Source organism: Rhinolophus hipposideros, assembly GCF_964194185.1.
Source record: "Rhinolophus hipposideros genome assembly, chromosome: 12".
NCBI lineage: Eukaryota > Metazoa > Chordata > Mammalia > Chiroptera > Rhinolophidae > Rhinolophus > Rhinolophus hipposideros.
Genome location: NC_138058.1, coordinates 3,944,941 through 3,965,292, shown reverse-complemented (window position 1 = coordinate 3,965,292; position 20,352 = coordinate 3,944,941). Strand labels below are relative to the sequence as shown.

Below are 20,352 nucleotides of genomic sequence, written 5' to 3'. Positions count from 1 at the left end.
ACGTCCCAGTGGGATGAGCGGAACAGCACGAGATTTCATCACACAACTCAGAACAGGCTACAATTTAAAACTTATGAAGTGTTTATTTCTAGAACTTTCTATTTAGCATTTTCAGACCACAGTTGACTCCAGGTAATTAAAACTGTGGAAGGCAAAGCCGCGGTTAAAGGGGTGGGGTGGGGGGACTACTATACCTCAGTAAATCGAAAAGAACATAGTAATAGTTTGAGAGCATTCAGGTTTGGGTGTGGGATGGTAGAGGGATAGACATCATCAATTCATGACTAACTGTTGGGCGGGTATACATGCTTCCTAATCCCAGAGAATCTTGAGTTTAAAATATTTACCTCAAGAGCCATAATGAGATATCTGTGACACTGGGTGGACACAGACCTTAGGCCTAACGGACCAATAGTCTAACCTCGATTTTCTGGGAGCTATCAGATTGGACTCAGGATGAACCCCAGTGAATTCACTGCATCCAGTATCTTAGGCATGGTTGTCAGAGAAACCAGAAGGGCAGCTCAAGAAAGTGAGACAGACTCTTCACACAAGGCCAGATCCAGGTCTCAAGGAATCAAAGACCAGTTCGCATCCATTCCTTTTGTCACCAGAGGCTCAAACCTGTTACTAACCGCTGGACACGAATGAGCTCAGGCGAGGAGAGGAAGTGTGTGCAATAGAGAAGACGGGTGACACGGGCTGTGAGCAAGATGTGACAGCTGCCTTGGTGCCACGCTGTGGAGAATGGGCCGTGGGGCTGGAGGGCAGGGTCACACTGCAGCAGAGACATGTCCAGTCGAGGCTGGCAGAATTGTGTCGGGAAAACCAAAAAGCCTGTCAACTCTTTTCCTATTGTCCTGTTGGTAGAAAACACTCTTTACCTGGCACCATGGACTCACCATTAGCAACTGGATATGCTTTAATTTAAAGAAGAAATACTAAGTTCTAATCACTTCTGAGACAAACGACTAGACTTGTGACAGCTTTCTGGTCTTCCACGTCTCTCTTTGGGCACCAACTTCACTCACAGAAATTCCCAGCCTTACTATTGTTGCTGTTAGTGGGCCACAATGGTTCCATCCACACTCGGTAAGGTCCTGACACCAAGAGGGGAGAATGTATCCTTTTCACAGCCAGGATGTTCTAGAAACAAAGTAGGCAGAGCATAAAGTTGGGCCTGGAACCTTTATTTTTCTAGTAGTTTAAGCCTAGCTTTAAAAAAAAAAAAACGGAAAACAATGGCTTTTCATAAAAGCTTAGTCCACCTGCACCTCCCTGACCAGATAGCAGGCAATATGGCCCACAGGCAAACACCGTGGGCTCATGGGCAGGACTCTGGTGTCCACCAGTAACTCACTCACTGTGGGCCATTCCCTCACAGTAAAACAAGGGTCGGTCCCAAAGTTCAGCTCAGCACTAAGCTCCATAAACAGCACTGAAAGAACGTGACAGCACTCGTCATAAGAAACTCAGCCTTTCTCCCACACAGCCCCCTAGCACTCCCCCACCTCCATTTCTGCACCCGCCTCACCGCGCTGCATTTATCTCCCTGAGAAAGACCACGGTTAGACATTGTGTGGGCTCAGGGCCTGGCATTCCATAAATGTTCGCTCAGTTAATAAGCCCACTTCCTATCTCATCACCACTACTTTGGACGCACTCCTCCTTCCTTCCAGGCTGATCTCTCCCATGACATGCACCTATAATGCCAAGAGTGTTGCCAGATTACTTAGGAGCAGACGGGTCTCACAATTAGCACACCTCCCAAGTACACGCCATGCCAAGCGCTCCCTATGGCCCTTCCTTCCTTCCACCTTACAACAAAACTGCGAGACCCTACTATGTGTGGGGCACTCACACGCCCATAAGGCCAGTGGCCAGGGTGGGAAGACACTGCTCTAGCTGGGCTGTCTCTGGGGGTTCTGAGGTACACTAGTGCTCTCTGCTCACCCCCAAACTGGAAAGAATGGAGGAAACTGACTTTTATTATTCCGAGGCATGTGCACCTTGGATGTTTACTTCTTCCCCTGTAACGAGGCACTCTGCCTTGTGTCATACAAAATTCCTAAGTACAGGGAGAGGAGTGGTCCAGGAAGGGAAGGAGGAAGGAGACTCGCAGGATGGAAGGAGCTGTCATCCCTGAGGCAAACTCATACTGACCAGGCAGGGGTTGCCAGTTGAGGGAAAGACAAAGGGATTAGTTACCATCCCTTTGCACAGATGATCCCTTTTCCAGTGGGCTATTAGGAGCCAGCGGAGAGGAAAAGGTGGCAAGGGATAAGGGCCTACCATCACACACCTCCACGTGTCCAGGACTCTGAACTGGAATTTCCATCCTTGATCACAAGAAAGACCATCAATTGTGAGCAAGCAGGCAAATAACATGACCGAATATTTAAGCATACATAAAATGGCTTAGAAGTCTAGGATTTTCTATCAAATATGAAAGTCAAATGGTAACACAGATGCCAATGAAAAGAATTTTTTAATAATTTAAATTAAAAATTTTAATTAACAATACATATTCAGAATCTCTCAACACATATACCCGGATCCATCAGCACAAGAATTTTTGAATATGCAAAAGGGTGTATGAGATGTGGCAAGGATTACAGATGACATTCTGTAATACTAGTTAACATGTCAATCCAAGAGTCAGGCACGCATGCATCTTTTTAAGACCATACTGAATTAAATGAAGTGTGATAAATAACGGAAAATGAGGAAAGGGCCAGCACATTCATGCAGGTGGCAAGTGGCTGGCAAGGACAACTGAACCATACATATTCCAGCCAACTTTCTCAGACCACATTGGCAGCCCAGCTTCTGCGCTACGAGCTTTAGACCTTGGTAATTCTAAGACGTCTGTATTCCGCAATTCCTTCATCTGCAATATAAGGATATGGGTGGCACCCGTAGGGCTTTTATGAAGGGCCAGTAACAGAGGAACATCTTGAATGCAATGTCGGTTCACAGCGAGGTCCCAAATGATAGCTGTCATGATGTTTATTGCCATTATTATGTCATCTAATTGTCTTCCTTTCTGGTAGAGGACAAAGGCAGAATCAATAGAGATAAGAACAGGTGGAGTTTTCTCAACAAGGATGTGCACATATCTGTTTTTTTCCCTAAAATGAACCTGGAGGGCAGGTCTCCCCTCACCCCTTCTCTCTGAGCCAGGAGCAGCTACGACACGATGGGTAGTCACAGAGAGGATGCTCTATAATGTAAAATGGCTCTTCACGCTGGGAGTCAAAAAAGAGCCCCCGTTTCCAAGTAAGGGCAGGCAGAAAAGCTCACAGGATCACACGCTGCTTCTACAAGGCAAACATCGCTTCCTAAGACACCAGGTCCCATGGAGGTCGTGGGTTTGTTCCCTGCCAGTACTCTAGGGGAAGGCCTGGTATGTAACTCCTGTTCCGGCCCCTCGTTGCTCATCTATGGCTTTGTGGACAGCGCCCAGCCTGGGGCCCAGAGCCCACTCCTGGCTTTGCTGTGAAGAATCCTTGCAACCTCGGAGAAGTTATCTCCAGGGCCCTTTCCAGTATTCTACAGTTCTGCAGATAGCCCAAACTATCAAATGGACTTCACTCTTTAAACTTCATTGTCCATACGAGGCTATGAAAACAAACATAGAAGAACCACAAGGGGACCAAGGGACCCTTTTTGATGCTCATAGCCAACTTGTGTCACTACACTGTTTTTCTTAGCACATTAGGTGAAACATTATAGATTTAGTCAACTTAAAGTAGTTGCATAAGAACAGTTATAGTTTCACTACAAATTCATGCTGTCCTTCTAAACACCCACTTGTAAATTTTCTAAATCAGACAATCAAAGGCAAAATCAAGCCAGCTTCCTCACACACGGCAGCCACAGGATGGCTTTCTTGGGGGTAAGGCAAGTCAGGGGTCCCCAGCCTTACAAACTTACAAAGAGCTGCCCTCAGGTGGCTTCCCCAACACTGACAACCTGGGGACAACCTGGGCAGTTCACAGAATGTGACTTCAGTGGTGAATCTGAAGAGAAAGAACAGCAGCTTGGAGGGGCTGAGTGGGGGACCATGTTCTAGAGTAAAGAGGACTTGAGTGAACACGGGTGATGTACCAAACACCAGCCAGCCCGCCCGACAGCGGCTAAGGCCCCCACTTAGGTTCTGGCCCAGCACGGGCCAAGCAGGAGCGCTGCAGATGCCGCCTGCCCTCCCGTCCAGAGAGCAGTGAGCGCCGGGAGGGACAGGAGGCCCCCAGGAGAGCTGCCAGTGCCGGCCTTACAGCAACCCAGGGGCTCAGCTGTAAGCATCGCGGCTCACGCCTGCCCCCAGGGGACAGACCCAAACTGTAACAGAGACAAGGAACATCCTAGACATACACAGGATCGGGTCTAAAAAAGAAAGCATGCCATATGCGGAAACACAGTCAGAAACAGGGTAAGAAGATTTTACTTTAATTCCTAGGCATTTTGAATTCATGTTTCTCTATTCTGAAACAGAAGGCTCCCGCTTGAGTGACTCTTTCGTTAGGAAAGGGTGTTTTCTACGCTCTTTAGAAACCTGGAGTTTGACTATTTTAATAAGAAGCAACCAAGATGCTAGCTGCTGGGAAATACCTTATCTGATGTCCGTGGCCTTCCTCAGGACACGAGGGGGTACCATGCGACCCACTGGACAGAGCGACTTGGTTCCTCGCGGCCACATATAACTGCACACCTGCCTCCCTTTGTTTTCTAAGGGTACAGACCCCTCCTCATTTCCCACAGTCTCTCCTGGCTTTTCTCCCATTAGCATTCCTTTTAACAATCTGTCTCTGTTTTCTAATTATCTTCCCACTAATCTGTTGTTGAGTTGTTTTACATTTTTTAGTTCTAAATACTTGGAAGCTTATGACATCCAAAAGCAAATCCAAGTTTATTTTAGGTGGCTAGCATCACGATTACTGTCGAGATTTCCATATTACGTGGGCAATACATCGGGCAGGTCATTTCTACTGTAAATGGTCTCACAAGACGGAATTCGGAAGAATTCAAATTACGATACATGATACGTAATTCACGTTCATACAAAGGCAGATTATATAAGAGAACGAAAAGGTAAGCCTGAAATGTTAAATGCAACTCAAGGACCCAGGGTCCCTGTCTTAACTCGGTGAAGAGACAATACTTTGTTGTTGAAGTTGTAAATTTAAAATCATGCTAAGGTATCTTAATCTTCTCGTGTGTTACATACAAAATTGTCATGGGGAATTGTTTGGTTTTGGATGTTTTTTGAAATGAAGAACCAGTCACTTAAGGAGCGACTCAGTTTGGGAAGGTTGTTTAAGTGACATGTAGGGAGATTAACAGTAATTTTCTATTCCTGAGGAACATTCAACCCAGGGATACAAACTACTTCTTAGACAAAAGAATCCGCATCTCCTCTGACATGGTTGACATAACACACAAAACCCCGTGAAGTACATGCAAGCTCACCTGGCTAAGTCTTCTCTCCAGCATGTGTGGGATCAGACAGCTGTAGGAAGAGCCGGATATTTTCTGAACGAACTGTCCCATGACAGCTAGTTCTGATAACAGCAAGAAGTCACCTCTGCAACGTGATTTCAATTATGTATGTGTGCAAACACTGAGCAAACACACAAATGATTAGAGACACAGTGAGTATTTCTGGGTGATGAGATCACAGGTGATTTATGTTTTTTATGCTCTCTCTCTTTTCTTTTTAAAATAAGTATGCCTGTCTGAAATGAATAGTTGTATGAAATCCAGGCATTTCAGAGATAACGATTCTGAGGAGTGGCTGTGTGCAGAAATCTGTGTCACACAAAGAAACCCTAAATGGCAGACATGGCTGAAATACTGTGTATGCAGCAGCCACAGGACATGGTTTGGGGCTGACAAAAATGCTGCCAAAACAAAAATCAATTTACGAAAAAGGAGATACATTCCTGGGACATTTCGCTTCTGAGTCATTTTAATTAATGGCACGGGCTCACCTCAACATGAAGGAACCAGGTAAAGTTATTAATAAGTGACTCCCTCGGGGCCAGGGAACAAACAATGCTCACTGAAGGGACTGGTCCCCTAGTGTTCCAGGGACTCCAGCAAGGATGGCAGAAAACGGACACAGCTGGGCCAGGAGAAGTCAGGGCGTGACTGAATTCCCTGATATCAGTGCCCCCCCCCCCCATCTGAATCCCCAATTCCTGAAACTGAACAACAGTAAAAGAAGCTGAGGTCGGGCCAACCTGCTTTGCGTTTCAATCCCATCACTTCCTGTGTGTGTTCTTGGGCACATTGCTTAACTTCTGAAGGCTCAATTTTTTTCATGTGAAAAATGAGGATATTATGATGTCCCTCTTAGGGCTATTGTGAAGATTAAACACAAATACACGCAGGCATCTAGCATAGTACCTGGCACAAATCAGGCACTTAGAGGGAAATCATTATTACTGCCTACTCTGGAAAAATGTATATAAATTCAATTTGGGCATCTCAGTTTGAATTTTTCCACTGCATTAGCTTTTGTTTGGCTTTGACATGTGGGGTGACATGCTTTTCTTCAGGGGATGTCGGCCGGGGAGCCTGTGAACCCCTGAGCACCGGCTGTCACAGGGCCTCCTGTGGACCTTCCTGCCAGGGGCGGGCTGTAGTGACAGCTCTCTAAAGTGGACTGAAGGCCTGGACCAGTCCTCAAGACACACACAGACTGAAAGCTTGGCTGAGCTAGGTAACAAGCTGCTTGGAAATGTCTACGGTGGGCCCTGGAGAAAGGGATTCATCCAGGAGTCCAAAAACTAACATTTACTTAAAAACAGGAAGTACATTATGACAAAAATCTGAATTTTGTATCGCCTGAAGTTGAGATGCATGCCTGAAGCACCCCACTGAACATTCTCACTGAGCTGTGCTTGACCACAAACAGGTCTTGTCCTCACGGCCGTTTCTCCTTCTGCTTCCCCAATGCCTTCCATCACTCTGTTGGTCATTCGTTCCAGCTCAAAACCTTTGCGTCATTTGTAACTAAGACTTCTAACTGTCCCGTACCCAGTCAGCACAGATCATGGGGTTTTCCTTCAAAATTCCTCTCCTCCTCTCTGTCACCCTCCATTCCCAGTGCTGAGCTCAGGACGTATGACGTCACCCCTGGGTCACTCTAAGGTCTCGTCCCCAGCCTCCTGCTGACAGACTGGCCCTCTCTAGTCCCTTCCTGAGACCAGGATCAGGACACCCACCGTACACCCCGACGGTCACCTCTTCTGTACATCACGTTGAGTATCTTTGGGGGTTCCCTGCTCAAATGCCATCAGGCCTGGTGTTCAGGGCTTTCACAGTGTACTGTACCCCAATCACTCAGCCTCCTCTCCAGTTGGCTGGCTCACTGAACACACTCATGGCTTCCAGCTGTGTCTTCACTTATTCTCCCTCCCTCAGTGGAGCCCGCCTCCTCTCACACAAGTCTCAACACAGCCCAGAACATTCTTTACATGAATGACTTCATTCCATTCTCAACAATTTCATGAGAAACGTAATCACTTATCCCATTTTACAGATGATGCAGTTGAGGCTGAGAGTTCAATAGCCTGCCCAAAGCCACTCACCTACTATGTGGCAAAGCCTGGATTGCAGTGTGGGTGGGCTGAGGGTCCACAGTCCCCTTCCTACCCACTATGCTGTGCTGCTTCCTGGAGAACAGGGCAGAGGTCTGAACTGTACAATGCAACTCATTTCCGAGGGGGCAGGCAGGGATTTGTGCCGCGTCATTTTCCCAGTTACATCACAAGCTTCAGAAAGTCAGGTACTAAAGCTTATCCTCTCCTTCTATTCTGCCAGATGAAATAACGTCTAGCCAGGCTCCCACTTCTGCTCCGAACATACCCTATTACACCATGCTGATCCCCACATAATGTTTGCATCCCTATTTCAAAGTCTTTAGTTATTGCTTTCAAAGGTCACTCAGCAGGGAATGGCGTGGCTCAGAGGGGATTTCCAAGAGACAGAGTGAGGAAGGCACAACTCAAACTCAGACCTGGCTCCCACAGTCACAGGCTGTGGCATTCATCCCCCACATTTCATTCATAATGAACCGCGTGCCCTAGTTCAGACCTGCTGGGGACATTTGCAGTCACAGCAAAGATCCACAAGCCTGCAGCGTCTAAATGAAAAATCCCCCCAGAGCCTGCATAACCGCAGAGTCTGTGAGCCCAGGAGATCATTTCTGACCACCGCTCTCTCTGTCTCCATTAAACAAAAAAGCATATATTGAACTGGCTTGCAACAGTCTGGGCTGCTCCAGCAAGAAACAGGGATTTCCCCATGTGCACGCTAGTGATAAGGAGAGAACCTGCTGGATAATTATAGAAAGTTCTGAGTTCAGTACTGGGGGGGATATCATTCGGATGATGAACGAGTTGGACACATTTATACCCGCTGTTATTCTCATGTTTTAGGTCCAATCTCAGCAGGTACTCAGTGATACTGTCTGATCTCTGAAAAAGGCTTATGCCAAGTTTAAGGCACTGTAACACTGTAAATATTCAGACAGAGCCTGGAAGCCCAACTTACATCTCTTTTGCTACCAGCCAACTTTCCAGCCTGGGGTGGCCTCCAAACCACTCATGTCTGTCTGTTTGTTTCAATATACAGAAACGTTTCAAGAGCAGCACAACAATGTTATTCTCCCTGATCCATTTGAGAGTAAGCTACCAAACTGATATCCTCTCACCTCAATATTTTGTGAGCATTTCCACAGACAAGGATGTTCTCCTCTACAATACAACCATGATACAACCACCAAAATCAGGAAATTAACACTGACACGTTTTCACCATCAAACTCAGACCCCAATCAAGTTTTGCTAATAAGTTTTTCATCTATATAATAAAGAACTTGGTCTCACTAGAATTTTCTCTAATGTTCTAAGTGCCTGACTCTGTGACAGTCTTCTTACCAAATGCCCACCCACTAAATCCTGACACTCACTTGGTATAGAAAAAAACCTCAAGTTTGAGTTGAGGTGCCATACCTATGACTGGTAGTGTGTTCTTGGGGAAGTCACTTAGCCACTCCAAAATCAATTGTGGTATGGATAAGCTTCTAAGACCCTTGTGAATTTCAGCCATAAGAACCACCCCCTCCTCCTCCAAAAGCCTTAGCTCAAACCAGTGCAAGGGCTATTTTGCAGCTAGTCAGCATTGAGGAGTCCCTTTCTGTAGCCCCTCGCTGCTGCTCACAGGTCACACTTGGAATCACAGAGCTGGGGATCCAGCGAGAGTGGGCAGGTTTCTAACTGGCCTTAGGTATGCTCACATTGCGACAAAGGCTCAAGTAGCAAAGGTCATTTCTGGCTCCGGACGCCTAGGGAAGTGGTTAGTGATGGACACGTGTGCCTCAGAACAGAGTCTCCTGGGGAGCTTACTAATAGGTTATAAAAGGAACTGTATAGTTTTGCGTAATCCTAATCAGCAGCTGGACTTAGCCACTGAGAAGAGTTAACCTTTGGGGCTTTAGTGGGTTCCAGCGGCTGTGATGATGTGGTAAGAAACCGTCCTTCAGTAACCTGAAGGAAAATCTTTGAAAAATATACCTTCCTGGGAGCAGTTTCCCCCTCTCAAAAGATTTAGCACAGCGCTTCAAAACAACGAACCTTCATGATTTTATAAGTCAGGCTGCACGGTGCAGGCCAGACGGCAGCCCCAGAACGCTCCTCACCGCTGAGTTGGAGAGCTGTGCGGGCTGAGCTCTTCAGAGTATCAACTGGGCTCTGCCAGCAGAAGCAGTTCTTAACAATTGCTCCTTGTTATCAGTGGAAAAGTTCTCTTTGACTATTCATGATCATAAGTTGAATATGAGAGGAGAGCCAGTATATAAATGTTTTGCCCATGTGCAAATAAGAGCTCACATTGTATTCAATTATGACTTATTAAAGGAAAGGAAAGAATGTTAATCTTTTGCTAACAGAGAGACCTTTTGGCAAGGTATTGCTTTCTAGAAGTCACTCGAACCAAGTACAACATGTGGTTAAATTCTCTACCAACCTCAACACAGCATAGGAGTATAAAAAAGCAGGATGAAACACTATGGAGTTACAGTTATCTGCAATTAGAGATGTGCACACACATTTATAGCACTGTGACTTTGCCGGGGACTCGAGCACTGTTTTATCCCAAACCAGGTATCTACCAGGGAAATCTTACATTGGAATTAGGAATTGGGTGGATTTCCATAGCAGTACAAATTACAAATGTGGATGATACTATGAGTAGCTATTAGGTCAGCATACGCAATGTAGTTTTCAATCCTGGTATGCGGCAGAGATCATTTCTACTGGCTGCATGAACAATCTACAACCATATTGTAATTCTGACAGTGCGCTGGTGTCAATAACATAAACAGGAAGCTAGGAACACTTTAGTTCCAATTTTTTTAGCGATAGAGACCCCTGGGGGACAGGAAGGGTTACGGAACCAGAACGTTTTCTCACCTTCCTTCTTGATAAGGAAGTCTGCTGTAGAGACGTAAGTCTCTCCACCACCCCACTGTGGGGACTGTCAGGGGTGCCCCCCTTCTCTTTGATACTGCTCAAGAGGACAATGGAAAACTCATGCGGAAGTAACAAGGTCTCTCTTTGTCCAACAAAAGCAGAGCTTTGGGGGAGCAGCATAGACACATCAAAACAAAAAGACCTACCACAAAGGGGGGCATTTCTCTCCAGTGATGGAAATACTGACCCCCCAAGAGCCTTTAGACCATGAATATCAACTGCTGCTAATAGATATGGATGTTCAAAATACAATTTTCCTTGTATTTTTACGATATAAAATGCTCAGTACAATCGTTTCCCAGGCGATGTGTGCCTGAATGGAGACAAGCCTAGAGGAGAACTGTCACTTGACAAAAGAGCACACTTCACTCAGCACAGCTCTTGAGGGCAAATGACAGCCAAGGGGAGAAAGTAAAGAAAAGCAAACTTTGATTCTATTTAAGGAAGAGCTTTCTAACAATCTGTGTTCTCCAAAAATGGAACTGGCTGACTTGGAAGTAGACGTGTTCCAGCAGAGCCGGGCGGCCATCTGTCAGGGGCGGGGCAGCGGGCTCAGCACCCAGCGTGAGCACAGGCTGCTACAGTGAGTGTCCTCAGCCTCTGAGGACCCGCAGTCCCGAGTACGCTGACTCAATCCCAGCTCTGATCACAGCTCGTGAAAAAACTAAACGCTAGGCGAAAGATGTGGTTAATATTTTCAAACTGAGGCTGTGCCTTCTCTCCTTCTAAAAACTGAAGGAAAAAAATGACTAACTATTGAAGGAAATTTCTAGATAATTCAGAGAACTTGCTTTGCCTTATTTTACTGCCCAGTAATTCATTCAATCTCTGGGTATTTCATTCTTTACCAGGATTTTGAGGCTGTATTTTAAAAACTGGATAAGAAAGAAAACAAAACAAGTCAATAATGTTTAGCATTTCCAAGAAAGGGGACTTTGGTGGGTGAGAGGCTGAAATTGGACAAAATAAATAAAATTAGGCTCAGGGCACTCTTAAAAGTATTGATCTACTGAGGCTACCCCATTTCTTTTACCACAGTTACTTAAGAGTTGTAAACAAAGGACAACAGTATTTCTTTTAAGTAACTTGCTTGGAAAAATAGATAAAGTGGGGTCAGTTTAGTAAAAGAACCAGACTGCTTATGAAAAATGGAATTTCTACATCAGGCTCAGAATCTTTGATAGCTGGTGAGCTGGTGCGATTCACATGAGGCCTGTGTCTCATTTCTCTTACCAAATCATAGGCACAATCTAAGCCCTAAGCCAAAAACACTACCCAGCAAAATATAGTTTTAAGTGGTTTTGAAGAGAGCGTTAGTAGACTTTTCAAGATTGCGTAAAATGAAAGACATATGTTTTCTAACACCCACTACCTTAGGTGTATAATTTTCTTTTCCGTTTTCCACCTGTTACTTTCCCCTCTAAATGAAAAAAAATAATCCCTTTGTTAGAGATAAAAAGAAAAAACTCAAGTAAATGTAACATAGGTGATAATATTGACCTATTTCAGTAGCAAACTCTTAAGTGATAGCCAGCATAACCAACCCACATAAGGAGGCAACGATAACTTTTTTAAAACGGTAGCTCAGTTCAGCCATTCTTCAGAAAGGCCTTCAGTTATTTTCTCACGTGATCTGAAGCAGTAAGTACTATAAGTCTGATATGCAAACAAAATACAAAGGCAAGACTGGCCACCATTAACTTCCGGTGATTCAAGGTGGCCTTTCCCATGTCCAGATACTGGAGAAGAGAAACAGGCATCTAGAAAGAAAGCTGGACGATGAGACCGCTGAGCTGAGCGCCCCACAGTCCCCATTTGAGTGACCCTGGATGGCCTCTGACATCACACTGGTGCTCGCCCAGTCGCCAACTTAGCTAACACTGTCCTGTCATGTGAAATTCAAAGGTTTGCTCTCTATCCCCTTCTCTGTGCATAAAACCCAGTGGACGGGATTTGTATGAGAGAAGCAATTTGATGGAATGATCTAGGCAGAGCTGCTGACATTGTTAGAGGTGGTAATTCCATTTCAGGATCGTTGAGAATATTGATGCCAGGAAAGAGAAACAGGTGCAAGGGTCCAAAAATACCGACACGCCCGCTTAGATAAAGTACCAAATGCCAAATCCTCCAGGAAATGACAAACGTCGTATTTATCCATCTTGAGCTATTAATTTTCAGGCATTAAGGAAATATACAACTAGCAAGATGTCAACATTTAAAGCAGACATTTCTTTTTTTTTTTTTAAACACCAACTAAAGAGATGAACACTCTCTCCTCAAAAAGCACCAGGTTTCCTCACTCTCCATAACGGGAAAGAGTTCAGCTAGAACCTGGGTGCTCAAGCAGCAAACACTCACCTAGTGTGTCCTTCAGGTTCTTCACCAGGGAGCCCTTCTTCAGGCTGTTCTTCCTCTCCACGTAGTTGGACGGCACATAGCCCGTCCTATTGGCCGCGTTTCTCACCCGCCACCATGTCTTGGAGTCGTCCAGTAGCCACAGGCGCTCATTTTTCTTGATGTCAAGCTCCTGGTCCTGTTGGGCAGTGTAGTCCCACTTTGCTATAACAATAACTTCTTCTGTCATCTTTCATGGAGTCCTTCTGCCAGCAAAACATTTGGAGATGCTCATTAGAGAACCAACCAAACACTCCATCGTTTGCATCAACTTGAAAAATTATGCAACTGACAGCTTTTATTAAAACTTGGCAACCGGTTTTCTCCTGGGTCTTGAAACACTCAACCTTAACATGACCTTCTTTCAGTAAGCTTTAGCATTTTGTTTAGAAACAGTAACCTTATGAAATAAATCTTAATTTTGTGTACTGGGAATTCTGCATGCTCTGCCAAAAACAAACTTTCAAAAAATTCTAAACAACGCTATCATAATTAAATGTGTTCATTTGATGAAGCAATGCCAGTTCCTTATAGCTGATATGTTTACACCCATTTTCTCAGGATATGCTAAATTTTATGAACATATTTAATGAACACGACACCTCCAAACTCTTCCTATAAATTAAAATGAAAATAAATGCAATGTGGTATCCTGGATTGGGTCCTGAAACAGAAAGAGAAAATGAGCGGAAACACTGGTGAAATCTAAATAAAGTCTAGTTAATGGTAACGCCCTGATGCTAACCTCTTAGTTCTGACAAACGTGACATGGCTACGTAAGATGTTAATACTGGGAGAACCTGAGTGAAGGGCACACAGGAACGGTTCGTCCTATCTTTGTGACTTCTAGAAATATAAAATTATTCTTATAATCTGCACAGCAGCTTCATTCATAATTGCCAAAATTTGGAAGCAATCAAGAGGGCCTTCAGTAGATGAATGGATAAATAAACTGCGATACATCCAGATAACGGAATTTTACTCAGCGATACAAAGAAATGAGCTATGAAGCCATGAAAAGACATGGAGGAACCTTAAATGCATATCACTAAGTGAAAGAAGCCGGTCTGAAAAGGCCACACACGGTCTGATTCCCACAAAGGTACTCTCTTTGATCAAACTTTCGTCAGGCTCCTATGAATTCTCTTCCACACCAGGCATTGATTTTTTGTACTTCCATATCCGTCTTTACATGACTCAATTTTTAACAAGAATCCGTTAAGTTGGTTTAGCCAGAATGGTCCCCTCAGCCAGGTGATGCGTGATCACACTGGCCTGCCTTCGGGAAGAATCCTCTTAGGTCACTTTAGCCAGAACACATCCCTTTACCTCTGATGCTTCCTCTCAGCAATTTTCCATTCACCTACCCCCGCCCTTTTCCTTGGCTATAAATACCTATTCTTCCTTCAGTTGAGCCCAATCTTCTCCCCTACCGCCAAACTCCAGTGTAGCAGTCCCCCTGAATAGTCTGCCTACCCGTTCTTTAACAAGTGCTATGACAAATGTTTTCTTGAACTATTCCAACTATATGACATTCTAGAAAAGACAAAACTATGGAGTCAGTGAAAAGATCTGTGGTTCCCAGGGGCAAAGGGGGCAAAGGGGGAGGGAGGACTAAGTAGGCAGAGCACAGAGGGCCCTCAGGAAAGTGACATGCTCTGTATGACGCTTTCATCCTGGATACATGCCATTTTACATTTGTCAAGACCCATAAAATGCGGGAACACCAAGTGAACCATAATATACAATTATTCCAAAATAAAAAGTTTATTAATATCAACAAATATAGCATAGTATATATCTAGTAAAGTCAATTCTGGAAGTAATAAATAGCAAAGGTATATCTGAATGACTAAAATAAATGTAATTATCAACTATTTCAGCAGCTCCATAATTCTTAGGTAAATATGGGCCAGTCTTTTTTCAGCAGAAACATTTAATATTCAATCCTTCCACAGACTAGAAGTTTCCTCCAAACTAGGAAAAAAAGGAACAATAGAAAGACTATTGACTAAAACCCCTCTCTTCTCTGACAAAAGGGGTCGCACTGTTTTATAGGGATGACTTCAGGATTACAGAGGCGACCTATGTACATTGACTCCATGGTGGCGTAAATACAATTTTTAAATAACTTGTAATTTTCTACTGGATGCTACAGAAAAGTATAAATAATGCATGTTCTTCTTTTTCATGAATTAACTTCACAATTTAGAGATAACAAACCTTTTGGGAAGGAGAATATGTTTAACTAAACCTTAGGTATAATGTATATAACAACGAATACGCTAGAATTTACACAAAGCTCATTTCCTAACGGTAGACAGTTTTGTTATCTACCTTCAGAAAATCTCAAGTCCATACCCTGTATCTCTCTATCCTGACCGACCCTCCTATCAGGTTAGATTTTGAAAGTCATAAAGGACTTTGTTATTGTTTTACTAATGAGACCAGTGATGGGAATGGGACTCAGACAATATCCCATTTGAATCCCAGGTTTGTTTCTTAATTACACAATTTTCAAAAGAGTTTTTAACAAGAACAGCCCATCACTTAAGATCAATCAAAGCAATTTATTATTTGCTGCATGACTTAAGCGCAGGAACAGCAGTTAGGTAAAAGATGGCTGGGCATGGTGTGTCAATGCACACTGAACATCATGTGGGAGCTTAAAAAACACCAGTGCCTGGGCTCTCCCACAGATCGATGATGGCAGAATCTCTAGGACTGAAGCCTCAGCACCAGTTTTTTACAGCTCCTGATCCTGACAGACCTTAGAAGGGAAAAACCTTCTAATCAGAAGAGGGAACGAGTCATCAAATGCCTCCTCAGGCTGCGTTCCCAAGTCACTAGACCTGTGGACTGTAGTGAAAACGCCAATGTTCAGTTTAGGAAAGGACACGCTGAAGGTATGTTGGGTACTTGACAACATCAACTTGTTTAATTAACTTGTACTATTAAAGGATAGTACGTGGTACTATCCTTTAGGACACTGAGCATCACGCAGATTAAATGACGTGTCAAATAACAGAGTCAGGATTTGAGACCAGGTGTATCATCTCCCAAATCTGTGCTCATGTGCTCACTTCTAGGGGTGGATGATTGGGTGAGGGTCTAATGCGTGGTCTGTATTTTGATAGATTTATTTCAGTCCAGGAAATCTATTATTCTAGTACAGGTGAAAAAAAAAAAAGTCCTATGCCCCTTGGAGAGGACTTGTCCCTTGGCTATAGCAATGGGTTTTTAACCTATTCTAATTGCTTTATGACAGCTTCCCATCTATATAAAAGCTTCAGGGGTCCAGCCAATCAACCACCACCTCATTCCAGTCCAGTCTGTCAATCAACAAGTGCTTCACCCCAGGACTTCAGAGGGCTAGGCAGTCAACAAGCATCTCACCCCAATAAACTCCACCAATCAGCAACCGTCTCACTCCAGGGCTTGTGAATGTCAGCCAATTAACAGCAGCCCCATTAGAGTAATCACACATCCACAGTTAAAAGTCAACCAATTCCTAAACACTTCCGCTTCTAAAACTCAACTACTACCTGATCCCACATTTCCCCCAAACCTTCATCAGTGGATGAAGGAGGCTCCCTTGGCAGCACCATCCACACCTTCAGCTTGTTTCAGGAGCAGAGCTGTGGCCATGGACAGCTGCCCTCATGACTTCTGCTATAAAATGCCAGGGCCACGGCCCTCCAGGACAAGTAGGTGGGCAGAAAGAGTATTCACACAGAAAGGGAACAAACCCAGGAGTGATGGAAGGAGGTGAAACTGAACAACCACCAGGTAAATGCAGGGAGCTGAGAGAAAGGATAGGTAACTGGGACTTGGGGAAGGGGATAAGGAAAAGGAAACTGGTTTCAGTCTTGAAAGATGGGTAGGACTTGGAGAGGAAACAGCTGGAGAAGGGCACGCCAAGCCAAGAAGGTATAAGCAAGAATCAGAGGGCAGAAACACATTATTAAGCAGAAGAATTAAGAATAAATGATTCCAGAGAGTAATTTTTTTTAAAAAAGTGAACAGGATATGCATTTCTGGACGTTTTCTTTTTTAAAGCCATTTCAGTGTGAAGTAAAGTACACCCCTCCCACACATACATACACCATCACCCCGTATTCCTTCCCACGTTTGATCTTTCTTCTCTTCGCCAACAGGGGTTGGAAAAGCTGGCTGGAGGCCCATTCTGGAAGGAACTGCCTATTGGGCAACAATTCAGATTCCACCCCTGAGACTTGGGGAAACTGTTTCTTAAGAGCCCACAGGAGCATGTGTTATTTTCAGTTAATAGTAATTTTGCTATGGCATGTAGCATGGATTGGAATAGGAAGGGACTGGAGAGGAACCAATATTATTCTACAATAAAATTAGACACACAAACTGACTTAAATTTCTAATATGGAAAGTCTTAACAGAAAGAAGTCTTAAAAAGTACATTCTGACTGAGGAAGAATTTTACGTTGGAGATGGTATTTTGATTTAGTGTAAGATAGAATCATAGAGGTCAGGGCCAAAGAATAATGCATGTTTGTCACTGGAGCTTAGGCAGTTCAAGAAAACAAATTTTTGCCTTTTTAACCTATGGCTAAATGATCACCTCGGCCTAGCCAAAAGAAAGAAGAGCCACAAATTTGATATTACATAGCCAGGTCCTACCTTATATGTCACGTAACCACTCTAGAATAGAGCTTAGTAAAAATCGCATGCTATCCTGAATAAAAGAAACTAGAAGAGAACCTAACAAGCTAAGCTGCTTTTTCATGTTTTAGGTGGGAGAAGAGTAAAAGAAAGGAAAAAAAAAAAGGAAAAAAAACAAAGAAACTGGAAAAGCCATAAAAATTTTATTGGCTCAACAGTTTTCACCAACTCCTAAAATAACATCAATCCTGTTCTAGGACCCTATTTTCTTTCTAAAAATGATCCTGCTCGCTGCATCTTGCTGGGTTATGGTTGGGTTATATACTCCTTATAACAGCCAGTGTTCCTACAACATCCAAAAATGGTCCCAGTATTTCCCGTGAGGCCTCGGGGACCGGGCTGCACCACTTGGTCATAACGGCAAATAGAAGACATGGGCCAAGATTCTGGCATTCTAACCTCAGCCGAGCATCTGTAAGTCCACCTTGTACCTCAGCACGTTCTGTAAAATGGGGATGACAGTCCTTGCCTGGCCTCACAACGCTTAGGAGAAGCCTAAGAACGGAGTGTTTAAGAGGGTGGGGTTCAGTGTCACCCAGGCATGCGCTGGAGCCCTACTGTGCCACCTGAGCCCAGCTGCCTTGTCTGTAACATGGGGTGCTGACAGCACCTCCCTTAGGGGCTTGTAAAGAAAGCCCTGAGCACACAGCCCAGCACAGAAGGGACGCAAGCAAGGAAACCACAATCATAATTAAAGCCGTCTGTGCACCACAGCACACTTTATAAATGGAAGGTGGGCTTGTGTTCCAGCGCCCCCTTCCTTCATTCAGACAGGATTTACTAAGCTCTTATGATGCTGCAGCAGACAGGCTTCCAAGGCACCAGGGTTTCTTGGTGACAAGACAGACCAGGCGTCTGTTCTCCTGTGATTCAAGCCTCTGGCACAAGGAGCCCTTCTCGGAGCCCTCAGATTGTGGCAAGTTGCAACAGGAGCAACAGGAAGCGAATGCGGTGAGTAATGCTATGGCCAGTCCTAAACAGGAATACTCCTATGTTTTCCTCCCTTGGTGTATATTTGCACATATTTTAAAACAGCACATTTGCATCAAGGAGACCTACTCAAAAAAGCGGTATCAGAAGCAACTGAAATACCTTATAAGTCCTTTATTAAAGTTTCAAGTTGTGTTGTAGATAAGACTTGCCAGATGCCAACTAATTTGACAGGAGTTGGCAGGAACCTGTGGTCTCCTGTGGGGGAACAGAAAGGCCAGTTGGTGGCTTTTCACAAGCAGTATCACTAATTACAGCTAATACACTTCAACTTGAAATAGGACACAATATGGAATCTAGGGGCAGTTCCAACTCTCAGGAAGTTAATTAAGCTGTGACAAGAGTCAAAGTCTTACCACTTCCCGAAGGCACGAAAGTACTACATGTGAAAGCGAAAACCAACAATAGTGCGGGCCTCAACCCACCGTTTTTCCACAGAGAGGGAGAGGTGCCAGGACAAGCTGCCATTTGAGGGATCGAGGGAGCGAGGCTTTAGCATGAGCAACTCACCTTATACCCGCACGTTCCTGCTTTATACATGTTAGCTCATCAAATGTTTATGGCAAACCTCTGAAATAGAAATTACCTACAGCTATATTTCATGAATGATGAAACTGGGGCAAAGAGATATTAAATAATTCATCCAAATCCACACAGCTAGAAAGGGCCTGTGCTGGGACGCAAACCCACTAGAACGGTCTTCTCACAAATCCCGGGCCTTACCTATTACCCTCTCCTATCTGCTAGCTTTCCTTGGTAGCTGAATTTTGCAGCTAAAAAAAAAAAAAAAAAGAAAAGAAATCCCATGGGAAGGTAGATACTGATAAACAAGACCTGAATTTCAATTCCATTTTGATAAACTGGCAAATGCCACTACTAAGGCAGAAACGGCGGCAGCTCCCAACCGCCAGGTGTGATCTGGGAAGGGCCTTGTTGGGTTTTCAATATTTCATTAGAAGGTGAGTAAGGAAGGCTAGATTAGTTGAATTTCCCAATGCTAAAACACAGGGTTGCCAAGCTGAGATCCTCTGGCTGCCCCCTCCCCATGGTGCGCGTTGATAGTTGTCATGGGGACAGGACTGCCACCCTCCTGCAGCTGCTCCTGCTACGGAAGTGGGGAGCTGAATGGATGGTACAAGGTCAAGTCACTGAGACCCAGGTGACCTTTGCTCCATGGGTTATTTTGGAGAGGGTTTTTCTAGGATTTGTTTTCTAATTTTATGGGATAATAGTCCAAGCCTGTAGCCTGTAAAGCCTCTTCATCTTTGACTTCTGTGTAGGTTCCCTTTATGGCCATCGATGTGACGCATTTCTACGAATGTTCCTCTCCAGGGGAGAAGGCCAGGGTTTAGAGTCCAGTCTTAGCACCTATGAGGTGGGTGACCCTGGGGGAAGCTGACCACTCTGACTTCCATTTCTGTGCTTGTAAATGGGGCCGGGGCTTCTGTGACGATGAAATGTGACAATGCACAGAAAGAACCTCACACCTGGTCCATGCGGGATGAATGCCAGACATTCTTGCTCTTTCTACATCCATGTAATGCCGAGTCACAAGGCTCACTGAATGAAGCTTTTACAGGGATTCAAAAATAGATTTGCAGTAGATTACGACAGTGCAATTTAAAAGGAGAGAAAACTTAAAATAGCAAGGCAAGATGTCAAATGCTCACCAGAGAATTGAGATGCCACAGTACTGAATCCTATTTAGGAAGGTCTCCCCAGTGGTTCTTGGG

The 20,352-nt window shown here is 44.4% G+C and overlaps 1 protein-coding gene across 4 annotated transcripts in view; it reads right to left on the bottom strand.

Moving 5' to 3' along the window:
- Nucleotides 1-20,352, bottom strand: part of NCK2 (NCK adaptor protein 2) — a 139,856-nt gene that overhangs the window by 27,731 nt on the left and 91,773 nt on the right. For 3 of the 4 annotated variants that reach the window (XM_081068628.1, XM_081068627.1, XM_081068630.1), the window contains one exon: nt 12,896-13,137. In XM_081068628.1, coding sequence (XP_080924754.1) covers nt 12,896-13,121 — 226 coding nt within the window. In that variant the 5' untranslated portion in view covers nt 13,122-13,137. Of the gene's footprint in view, nt 1-12,895; nt 13,138-18,721; nt 18,818-20,352 lie in introns of all 4 variants that reach the window. The other variant, XM_081068629.1, reaches the window with a different exon arrangement.